The sequence below is a fragment of the Microchirus variegatus genome, assembly GCF_963457635.1.
Source record: "Microchirus variegatus genome assembly, chromosome: 2".
NCBI lineage: Eukaryota > Metazoa > Chordata > Actinopteri > Pleuronectiformes > Soleidae > Microchirus > Microchirus variegatus.
This window is the reverse complement of record NC_139803.1, coordinates 14,578,201-14,590,916: the sequence shown is the minus strand read 5'-3', so window position 1 is coordinate 14,590,916 and position 12,716 is coordinate 14,578,201. Positions and strand designations below refer to the sequence as shown.

The window sequence follows — 12,716 nt, the reverse complement described above, 5'->3', positions numbered from 1 at the left end:
TAGAAACACACACACAGTCATTATGGCTTTATGGAGAGAAGGCTCCTGCCCTTTGTTTGTGAAATAAGCTTCATATTCATTGTATTAGGGCCAAATTGAAGAGAATAAAGTCATAATATTAAATTATTTTACGGTAATCAAGTCGTAACACTATGATATTCTTTTTTTTTCATTATGTAATGTATTATTATTAAAGAACGCAGATGTCACCAGCAAAAGCCTGCAGTCGACCACTACCTGCCATTTCCTCTCGTCTAATTATGGTGTAAATCCATAATTTTGTAATATATTTTAAATCACAAAATTTTTTTAAAACAGTTTTAAGTGCCAATAAAGGACCCCCAGGAAATTCAAATTTTATGGGCAAATCAGGATTAAAATAATTATATTGAAACATTTGATTGTCAGTAATAAAGAGCATAGACAAATTCATTCATCAAAATGTTATTACCCACAAAACCAGCCACAGGAAATGGAGAGTTGTAGCAAAACAAGGCCATAGCATCATCCTTAGTGTTTTATGCCTCTATTCATTCATCATTGTTTCCTGGTTGGATGATATCATATATTCAGTATTACATCTATATAACCTGAAACAAATAAAGCTGTCTGGGCTCTATTGTTAGACTTTGTTCAGTGTCATCACCATAAATTTGGGGGATTTTATAAGCTGCTAAGTTGCTATGGCGATGCGGGTCTTTCGCGACAGTGAAGAGGCACTTTAGTCGAGTTGGAAGTCGTTGGTTAGATGTGAGAAAAATATTTATCGCTGACATTGTTCCACGCTGACGTGAATGACAGCCTCGCGGCGACACATTCTGCCTCCGTCTGTGATCAAAGTCGTGAGTGGATCAAATCTGCAGCGGCACACAACCAAGACAAGGACGGCGCATTCACTACTTTTTATTCTTTTTTTCTACCATTTCAGCTCCACTCGTGGATGTGATGTGTCAAAAAAAACCGGATATATTACTGTAAGGTATGTAGAGTGCATAACAAATGTATTAGACCCTAAATTAACAGTATTGGTAATTATCATGTTTTACGATTCTATAATGGTTAATACACCAGTATGTAGATGCTAAAACAGTTATTGTTGTTATCCATGAATTTTAAAATTCACCGTTTTACAAAACAAACGGGGGAAAAAACATAGTAAAGCACATTATTATTTCTTGATTAAGATGTCAAATTATAGTATTTACTTACTTGCATTCCTGAAGAGAAAAATATTTTCAGTGGATGAATGATATGCTTGATTAATTTCTGACTCAGGCCAATGTGAGTATAAAAAGGTGAAAGATTTCAAAACTATTTGTTTTCATGTTAGCATTATCTTCAAACGAGACAGTGGTGGGGGGTCCCATTAGCGGAGGTGATCAAACAGCTAACAGGGAGGAGGTCCAGAATCGTGCTGTGTGGTGCTTAGTAAACAATCTTATGCTGAACACCAGCAAAACAAAAGAGAGGATGATGGAATTCAGGAGGCAGAGAGGAGATGCTGCTCCACAACAGATCAACAGTGACCTAACGTGGACCCTTCAAGCACGATGTGGTACACCGGTTCTGCGGGGGGGGGATAAGGACAGCTCAGACAATCATTGGCTGACCTTAATTGTTAATTCTTAATTTCAAGGTCACTGATGGGACTTGAGACTTGAAGTGACAAGGTAGTTTGAGGAACCAACACTGTATGAACCGAAGGATAGATCTATGAGGAGCTACACTTACATGTAAGCCCTATTTCTACAACATATTTTAATAACCAATAAATTGCACCAGAATTGTCCAAGGTGTACTCCGCCTATCGCCTTATGTCAGCTAAGATAGGCACAGCACCCACCGCGACCCTCCTGTGGAGGATAAAGCGGTACACTCTTAGAAATAAAAGTGCTAAGTAGAACCATATAAGGTTCTTCAGCTTGTCCTCATAGGAGAAGCCTTTTTGGAACCCTTAGTCTTACCAAGAACCCTTTATTCAGGAAAGGGGTTTTAATGGATTCTCTGGATCAAAATGGTTCTTACCATTACTGTACCCAAGAACCCTTGAAAAACCCTTTCTTCGGGAGAGACACAGAGCGTCTTGTACATCAGAGCTGCTCTCCTGTTATTCCTCTAACAGATCATGCTTCGTGCTCTTCAGGACAGATTTCATGTATAAATGGTCTGACACGTGTAACCTCCAGCCCAGCTAATATGCAGAAAAGGGCCATGTCCCCTGCAGCAAGAGAACACTCAATGCACCAGTGCTGCCAGGTCTTGAATAGCGAAATGAACAGATTCCTTTAATTGCAGAACCCATCTAATTGGCTCCCCGGGAGAGGCCATCACTCATGACAGACTATTTATCCTGGTCTTATCTCTGGAGAAGAGCATGACTGGGTTGGGGGAGGGGGGGTTGTGTGTAAAAAAAAAAAAAAGGAGGCGGGAAATGTCTGCAGTGCTGCAGGGTAAGAGAAGGAGGCAGCTGTCCAAACCTCCCCCAAGCCTAATCCTTCACAGAGAGCCTCAGTTAGGGCGGAACCTCTCAAGTGACGTAGAGGCAGAAGCCTTAGTCTTAAACCCATGAAAAAAAAAAAATTAATTGTGTCTAATGTCTGGCATTGCTGTCTGTCTCTAACACTGTGCTTCATCCCCCCGGCTCTATCCCTTAATCCTGCACACATGCACACACACTGTCATTTAAAGAGGCACATTAGAAATTGGAGAGGCAGGATGAGCTCTGCTGAGCCAAGCTGGCAAATGAGATTCTCCTACTATTATAGCTTAACAAGATGAGTTGAGACCGTCCACTGCTTCAACTCTCGGGCCGAGTGGTCGCTGTCCTTCAAGTGTGACCGTCTGCCAAACCACAGCCGGTGCAGTGTGAGGAGCTGAGAAGAGCTGGACACTGTGGGCGTCTGGGCCCCTTGTATTCTGTCATCATTAGCCAAGTTGCTGACATTGTTCCACTAGACATCATGGCTCTTTTACATGGCTCTCAAACCAGGGACAATGTCTACTCAAGTCCAGGAGATGAGTGGACCTTGACAGATGGCACCAGTGGACACACACAGCTGTTTCAGCCTATGGGTTAGGATTAACCTTAACCCTAACCCTAGCAGCATGATAACCCTAACCCTACCGTAACTGTTCCCTTCAGTCTAAACGAGGACCTACTTTCTGACAAACCCAGTCCGTCCTTAGTTTTGAGAAACACTTAACACGTCATCTACCCAAGGAACTTTCACTCTACCTCATCCATTCTTGTGCGCAGCAGATAAGGAGAGAAAAGATGGAAAAAAAACATGAACTGAAATAAAATGAATGTTGCCCAAAATTAATGGAAGGGTAAATTCTAGACCTGAATATATAAATGGTCACATTTGCAGCATCACTCATTTTAGCCGGAGGAACAGCACTCTCAGTGGGTGGGGGGTGGCTATCAATTTCTCTTATCTGACCTTCACAAAAGCAAAAAGCTCCAATCGGGGTTCCCACGAGTCCTTAAAATCCTTGAAAGTTTGAGAATTTCTAAATAATTATGATTTAAATAACTCTAAATAGACATGGATAAGCAGTGCTTGCATTTTGTGCAAATTAAGTTGATATGTAGGTCAATGTACGACACCATCAACTGTTTTATGTGCTCGGCCTACGCAAAATAAAGTTTGAGTCATAATTACTAGCGGTGTAGTGGACACTGTAATCTGTCTCTCTGTGCTGCTGACGTTTTACGAAGACTGGATTGTCCAAGATCCCAATGACAATCACTTGTCCAGATGCAGAGCGTGGTACAAATCGATAAAAGTGGACACCTTACAAGTTGCCCTCCCATTTTAAGTTGTTTCGGCACATTTGGTCCTTGGATTTGAGGGAACTGGTCCTGGAAAGTCCTTGAATTTGATGTCAACCAAGGGGTGGGAACCCTGTCCAATGAGCTTGCTCTTTATTTAATTAAATCCCCATTCTTAATCTATTATAAGGGTGAGAAATCAATCAAATGACACTGTATATCAATGACAAAATGAGTTTCCTCTCTCTGTCCCACCACGGGATCATAGAGTTTGTCACTGGGAGGTTACCTGCAGGGTCTTAAGAGTAAACCAGTGTGTGTTGCAGATTATTTTTTGGGACACATTTCACAAACAACTACAAACCAGCTAATTGAGGACTTCATGTTCATGGCCCCACTGAGAAAGGTTGATTTATGGGTGAGGATAAGGTGATGGTTCAATAAGGCATGAATGTGCCCGTATATAATTGTCACAGTTAAAACATTTCCATGAATGTGTGGAGAAAAGCATTTAGCACAATCATTTAAAAAGACTTTCACTGTGGCAACTGCACTAATGCCTATAAACTGCTGATAAAAAAGAAAAAAAGGATGTGTTGCTGCCACAGATTATGACTCAAAATGGCTGCTACTGATATATGAAACCACATATGTCTCTGTGTTTGAACCCAGAAAATAGGATGTACAAATGTTACTGCCACTATTTATTTGAGTTATTTTTTGGATTTTGCAGATATAATTTCCAGTGTGCTGTTTTTCCTGTCAGTGCTACCTGCCGTCAGCTCGGGCACCACTAACGTAGAAACCTCTGACCCACATATCGTCAACCTCTCTCCTCTTTTTACCCAGACAGTGCAGTTCCTTTCCTGTTTCTCCAACCATGTCATGCCATCGCTAACAGTCCAGTGAGGAGGACATGTTCCTTTTTGGGTGGTTGCTAATTGTGAACACTGCCAATTATATTATCTGGGGCAGCTGGCCAAGCAGGAAGTACCAAAGCCTCTGCCAAAACACTCCCTACAGAGCTCTTCACTTAACACTGAGCTGCTTCCTGTGCTAAGAAAGCCAGTATTTTAAGACAACAACAAACTCCCACAAGATTCTAGTTAATTGTGTGCCAGGTGTGTTCCATCTTCATCCTCTCGCCTCATCATACAATAATGTTTATTTATAACAGGAATAAAACAATAGATTCAGCATTTCAATATCACACTGCTAAAATAGCCATAAGACTACTGCTATGTGTCATTTTTCTAACAAAAACACCTTCACATTGGTTTCCTTCCATGTTGCTGTTTTTTTTTCTCCTCTCCAGTACTGCATGGAAATTACTTTTGGCAGCAAACAGATTTTGAATGTAATTTTTTGGTGCAGCCTGTGAACTCGTCCAAACACGTACGTACCTGTCAAAGTCCAATCCTCCACTACACACCCACTGTTTACATGGATTTCTCTCCAACCGTCTTCTAAGTAAACTCGAATCAAAATACACACAACTGCTGTTCCACTGAAAACACTTGTTTGTTGAAACAAAAAGGTTTTTTTTCTGTTCTTCTCATATATTGAGAGCCCTGCAAGGCCACTCATTTTCTTGTGCAAAAAGGCGGGGTACTCCCTGGATAGATCACCAGTCCCTCACAGTGCCACATATAGAGACAAACAACCACTCTCACACTCGCACCTACGGCCAATTTAGAGTGTCCAATTTACCTAATCCCCAAATGTGCATTGGACTGTGGGATGGAAACCCAAAGCCAAAGATGTTACACAAAACTAAAAAGAAATAGGCTTTGGCCTCTTTCAGACCTGGTATAAACAGCCATCCTCAGTGAAGGACGTTCAGTGCCACTGTTCTCATCTGGCATTAAAATGTGTCCTGGATATGAGACGACATGGGAGCTGGCTGGTCTCCCCTGTTTTTATTCAACTACACACTAGCTATGTTGAAGTAATCTGAATAAAAGCCTGATGGGAATAAAAATGTCATGTAAACATGCCAATTCCAAAACTCTGATCCGAGCCCATTCACACACGTCATTCCAAATGAGAGGGCTGATTGGTATAAACAGTTGATCCGATTATGACTTCCTGGTTTGGTGTCTTATCCACATAAACGTGTTTCCACTCTGCTACTTCTATTTCCATACAAAAAAGGAATAATGGACAGACACGAAAGGCACAGACGCAGAAGAGGACGACAATGAGACAGAATTTTGTTTACAACAGAAGCTTCTTCTTCACCCTCTACTTCTGGATAATTATCATTTAATTTAGCATTCATATAAACGTGATTTTAAGAAGTCTCCCTGGCAAATAAGTACCAGGTCTGAACCGGGTCTTCAAATCCAGCTGTCTGGAATTGAGAGTGTGCAAATGTAATACATATAGCCGTTTTAGCTGTCATATTACGAAGAACTGAATAGAAAATATGAATGCAGCTGTCAACGACATGTCATCGGTGCAGCACCGCGCTGTCAAACAGATAATGAAGACACAGTCTGAGAAGTTGCTTGTTAATGTGCGAGTCGTGGGAGAGAATAATATAAAGTGGGTGATGTTGCACTGTGGGTGCATCATGGACCGGCATGAAGAGCCCGAGACATAAATATCAAGAAATGTCAAATTGCTCAGTAAATTGGTAAACCATGAGAATAATAATGATATAATGGTTTAAATGCATACAAACGCTGACATTTTACTTTAGAGGTTGCATCTTGTGTCTGAGCCAACAGGAGCTGCATTTTCCACTTCAGATCAGGCCAACACTTTGTTTAGAAGTAAAGAATAAAAGTTCACATCCAGTCTACTTACCCCTGCTCCTCCATCATCTCCTGCAGCTCCATGCACTTGAGCTCGACTCTCCTCTTCCTCTCATGGTCTAGAATCTCTCTGTGTGGCTTCTTCACCAGGACAGGCTCTGCCTGGGCCTCCTCCTCCTCTTCCTCCTCTGTACCTGGCTGCGCCTCATCAGGTGTAGCTTGTAAGACCGCGGTTGACGCAGGCGCTCCGGATCCCGTAGCTGCTGCCGCTCCTGCTCCGGGAAGAACTGGCTGGGACACTCCGTTTGCACCGTCCTTAGGAGAAGGCACCCTCGCGACATCGTACATGATTACCAACTCTGTGGAGACACAAACAGAAAAGGGTCAGCTTAGGGAAGAGAAGGTAGACATTGGAACAGCAGACTTTTAAATGTAAATGTTTTATCACAGTTATTTCAAATCCTTTCAACGACCCTCATTTTAGATGATTTTGATAACGATTGATTTATTATGGTTCTGTTTATGGTGGTGAGAGGTCTTTTTATCAGACCACAATGAAAAATTAATTCCAAAAGTAAAGGTCAGATTTGATGGTTCACATTCAGTACAAAAGTCTTGTATTTGACTTTCACATGAACCCGTGATGCGAATGTTTGGCTTTGCAACTCTGCCAGTGTGGCTTGATGACAAAATAGCCACATTGATTCCAATACAACCATTCAAACTCATGTTGCGTGGCCACATATCAAGGTCCACATACTGAAGTAACAGTAAAACAACACAAAACCCCCGATATGAATCAGTTATGAGTCAGCCTGGTAATGTGAACATGGCATACAGTTTTAAAGAAGCAGTAGATGTGAATTCCCACAAAGGACCCTTTCAATCCAACTCCTGAAGCTATAAACCAAGGACCATGAATGCTGTTATTTGTTCTTGACTTTCTCGACCTCTCTGTTTCTGGCTCGTTTACCCATGAAATGATGAAGTGGTCATTTCTGTTATGAAAAAAAAAAAGAAGTCACGGTACAAGTGCTGCATGGCCCGGGATCTGATGAAGATGGATGGTCCTGTTAAGGCCAGAATAGAACATGCAGAGAGAGTGGGGAGAGACCTTCAGGTGCCCACGAGACTTGACCGACCAGCCCCTCACCATCAGTTCCTCCTCAGCAACTAATGGCTTCATTTTTCAGAGAGGAGCCCAGCTGTGGCAATTCATCACTGTCACACGTGGAGACGGAACGATACCGAGGCTGGACGGACAAATCTCTGCAGCTCCATTTACATCTCCTGACTTATCAAAGTGAGAGTGAAAGCAGCTCGACTTAGCTCTACCCATTTGAGCTGCTTCTGAGAGTCTCTGAGTGGTTATTAGGGATGTGCTTGTTTTTGAGGTGCTGCGAGCTGGTAAACGAGCCGTGGATGTGTGCGCAGCGACATGGCTCTCGGCTGACGGAACAGGTGGCGGGACAGCAGGGGGGTGTTATCGCTGAATCCATTACACAGAAAATCAGCACTTGATATTCCATGACAGCGATCGCTCATCTGCACACACTTGGCTGTAGAAGATTCTGTGGAGAAAGCCTCTCATCTATCAAACATCGGTAGACATGAACAATGTAAAGAACCGATGTGTGAGCCGAGAGGAAAGTCAACATGTTTGCCCAAACCAGGTGGCAGCAGCCATCTTTAGCTGCATGACAGGACAACAATACTGAATATGAAAAAAAAAGAGTCCAAACCAGATTTTAGAGTTTTAAATATCCATCTGTGCAATCATGTCTAAGCTCATTTACCACTCATACATCTCAGATATTTGATGAACATTGCATTAAGTACGACAAAAAAACAAAAAAACAAGCTGCCATTAATGGATAGGAATCTCCTCGATATGCCAAGCAATTAACCTATCGCTGTTTTAAAATAGCAATCCAAGCCTGATTGGAGACAATCGCACAAGAAAAGGCCAATCAATTTCATATTATGTATTTATTATTATTGTAGTACAGCGAATAAATTAATCAATCTAAATGAATGGAAAATAATTGTCTTTAGTAGAGATAGGGAACGACACATGTGTTTCTGTTGCACTATAAAACAGTGCAGTATACTGAGGAACTTATGTAAATAAGACAAACATTTCGAAAAGTATGTCAAATCTGTTTCCTCTTTTCAATGCAATAGCCATTTCTGAGTTGTATGTACACTTTCTGAAGCCATGCAATCTGGCCAATGAACTGGCCTGAATCTTATGGTCAAAGGGAAGGACTGTGGTTAATCTTGTTTGTGGTGGACATCAAGTCTTGACTACTTCATTCAGCAAACCCCCATAATGGAGTTTGAACACATTGAATACAAAATTGATAACTTGCAATTTTGCAAAAATGGATCCTCCCCTTCCTGTCCAGGCATTTCTGCGTGGAGATTACATGTTCTCCCTATGTTTGCATGGGTTTTTACCAGGTTCTCCAGCTTGCAGAGGTTAATTGGACGCTCTAACTTGACCGTAGGTGTGTGAGTGAACGGTTGGTCCTCTCTATATGCAGCCCTTGCGATGGACTGGTGACCTGTCCAGGGTTTATCACGTATTTCGCCCTATGTCAGCTGAGACTGGCACCAGCAGCCCCTCAACCCTCATGTGGAAGATAAAGCAGTAGACTGTAGAATGGACGGACCCATCGTAAATGAGATTATCCCTAATACCAGATGTGGGGCATCAGAAGCCGTAGGCCATTTTGCCAATCCGTGTTAAAGTACTGCCGTAAAAAATCCAGCCATCTCATTACACTAATTTATCATTCCACAGTCATTCTATTAATTGCCAGGCAGGGGGCAGGGCACACAAAAAACTGCTCTCTTTCAAGTTAAAACAACTAAATCATTTAATTGTGCAGTTGGAAAAAAAAAAGAGAAAGAAATCAGAGCACAAAGAGAGACTTGTCAGCAGGCTGATAAGGAAGCCGAGCACCCAGTTAATTGAGCTAGAGTCCTCCACAGGGACTGAAGGTTATCTGCTATAATAACGGTGGCACCAACCTCGTCTGTAATTATCTCGAGGGTGTTATAAGACTGTCATGTGCTGATGAACACCGTTGTTAAGTGTCATCATCAGTTATTTTAAATCACAAACAGATCATTTGATAATTAATATTCAATATTCAATTTCAGAGCAACGACACTGATTGCTGTTGGAGAGAGAAGAGCCATTAGCTTCACGGCCTCTCTCCACAGACTAACAGGAGATTGTTCCTGTTGTCTGTTTCTAACCTTTGCCCATGGTTTCCTGCACTGTCTGCTTGATTGGATGATGCTGCTGCTGCTGCAGAAGTGTCTGCTGCGTTGGCTCTGGAGGCTTCTGCTGACATCACATTCTATCCGGCAAAAACAAGCCTGCAGTGTGAAATGACAGCCAGTAATAGAAGATGTGCAAACTGCAATGCCCCAACACAGAAAAACCAGTATCGTGGCCCCTAGTTTACACTATCGCCAGGTTGACTCATCTGGAACATACACGGAGATGGATCTTGCTCTTAAAGATCAATTATTAAGAATAACATTATGTTGTGGTTGTACAAATCTCATTAGCAGGGTAATGTTGCATTAGGCTAATGGGACATTGCAGAGAGGCTTGAACCACATAGTCATTAATGTCATTTTTTCACATTTGGTAGGCAGTTGGCATCAACGCATGATATCACAAACTGTTATTGATCACTATATTGATGAGGAGATGCTCTCAGAATGTGTCACTGCTTGTGTACTTTATCTGCGCATATGGATTAGCTGCATGCTTTCATGAATGCGCTAACATAAACATAGAGGAGCGTGTTGTTTTTGGTTAAACAGCAAGGCCCACTCAGTACATAAGATACGTATGGATGGCCATCTGCACATTCAGTCTTGTGAGACCTTTTATTGCAAACACAGCAGATAAATAAATGCACTCCAGGAAAGTCTGCACGTTGAATGTGTGAGTTTTTCATTCAAATATACATATTCTTTGCTGTTGTAAATCTATAGTAGATACCGTAGATTGCAGAAAAAACCCATCCAACATTGATTTTTATCTATATTGCCGATCAACATGGAAGGCAGCAATTTCTCAGAAGCTCTGCAACAATCCAGCGTTATAGCGGGAATACATTTATCTTGCTGTCCTATTTCTAATTTAAATCTCTAATGCACTTAACTGCAATTAAAGTGGGAAAACCACGAAAGTACAACAGGACGCAGCGTCTTCGGCTTGTTTAGTCAGATTCTATTTCACACTGCTACACTAGAAAGAAAATAAGCAGAAACTTGGCACTCGTCTCGTTGGGTCCGTGTTAGTCACTAAAAGGCAGCTCTCTTCCTCTCTAACCCTGTGCCCCGCTCTCACAGCACGTCAGGTCACTGTGTTTTCACAGCCACAAAGGCTGCAATGATTGGATCTCACTCAGTGGTGGCTGCACCTCATCTGTGATTGAAGGGTGGCAATAACTGGGGGCCTGACCTTCACTGAGATTGGAAGAAGCTGAAAAACATGTCCTGGGTGGCTTTCTTTCAGTGTTTTCTTTCTCTCTATATGAAAAGAGAAATCGTCTGTGTCAAGGTGGGTGTTCTAGATATATGCTGTGTGCACATTTCAGTAAGTCCTGACTACAGTTCTCTGTTTGCCTTCTTTCCTCTGCTTTTCATCACACCTTTCCTCCAAAATAATCTGGCCCTTGGCTGGAAGCTCGTGTTGTGTTTTTTAGCACTTTGGCAACCGGAGGGTGTGTTTAGTTCTACCAAGGTCAGCTGTCTTCATTCCAGACACGTTCGATTGCTGCTGGGTGCTGGGAAACAAGCAGCCGCGACTGTTTTCCTTTTCTTTTTGTTAAATGTAGTTGGATGAAAGGTGCATACAAAATCAGCAGCAAAGATCTCAGGGAAAAAAGGATCAGGAATGGAATTGTTTCATGCTAAAACAATGAGTTTTAAAGACAAGTACAGCAGTGTTAGCAACAGCAACATTCTGCTAATAAAGTAAGATGACTGCAAACAAAGTAGGAGGATGACTAAAAGCATAAAAGTGCCCAGAAAACCTGGTCATTCAGCAGTTTGATGAGATAAATGCGTTTTTCCACTGCCCACCCCTGCACTGCCACTGTATACAAACAAAGGCTCCCTCAGTCAGGTCTGTTAGTATTGCTGGACCGAGTTTCCAGATGAAGGCTGCAGCACACAAATCATGTGACATCATTTCTGTTCACGAAGACCAAACAGAGGCAGAATAATAACATCAACATTAATGTTAAGCAAAACAATAAAAGTTACTCACTGCAGCTTTAATCTCCCAGCCCAGACAGTCCTTCATCATAAAAATGGCCACATGATTTGTTTCCACCCTCATAACGAGGAGCAAAGAATTGGACTTCCACCTCTCTCCTCCACTAATAATTCACTACGACTCTGTCCAGCAACAGAAATATGTCCAGGCCTTCCTTGTGGCTGTCTGAGTGAGGATAAAAACGAGTTGCACTATTTTGTGCCACAACCCCCGAGGAGAGTCTTTGGCCATAGTCCATCACTGCCATGGTCCCAGACACAGAGGCTGAATTAGGGAACCTCTTTCTACACCAAGGTGTCATTAAGCAGGGTGACTCTCACCGTCTTCATGCATGTAATGTATTTTATTTCTGTAGCCCTTTACAACAACCCACAGGTGACCAGGGCTTTATAAATTAAAAGCATTCCAATTAAAAACACACAACAATTAAAATAATAAAATAATAAAAAAGAAAACAGTCACCACGATATTTGGTAACTGAGCATGTCGCGCACTTTACATTACCGTAATTATGCAACAGTCTGTGCTATCGGAAACATTCTAACAGTTTCTGAAAGCTGACAAGCTGAAGTGGTTATTACGGTAATTTCCACTTGTGTTGTTGCAGGAAGCCAGAGAGGAAAGACTTGGAAAAAAGGCCTGTACATAGTTTGAATTGTTTGGCCTGTTTTTGCACATTGAGACAAAAACTCAAACAAATGTTATTTTAAATATGTCTTATACTCAAATTTTAATTTTCATATGCAAAATCTGGTGTCCATGTACAACTACAGTGTTTTTTTGGTAATAAATATTTTAGATTTTCTTCATTTTAAATTGATAATACACTATTTTAGCATACAGTAAATTGTAAATTACTTCCAGATACTGA

At 41.7% G+C, this 12,716-nt stretch overlaps 1 protein-coding gene across 1 annotated transcript in view; it reads right to left on the bottom strand.

Moving 5' to 3' along the window:
* srrm3 (serine/arginine repetitive matrix 3) overlaps window positions 1-9,873 on the bottom strand; it is a gene marked incomplete at its 3' end in the record, with an annotated part of 41,353 nt that extends 31,480 nt beyond the window's left edge. Inside the window, exons 1-2 of the mRNA XM_083909935.1 lie at window positions 9,802-9,873; window positions 6,587-6,893 (exon numbers count right to left, since the gene is read on the bottom strand). Coding sequence (XP_083766061.1) covers window positions 6,587-6,893; window positions 9,802-9,811 — 317 coding nt within the window. The 5' untranslated portion in view covers window positions 9,812-9,873. The remainder of the gene's footprint in view (window positions 1-6,586; window positions 6,894-9,801) is intronic.
* Between the last annotated feature and the right edge of the window lie 2,843 nt (window positions 9,874-12,716).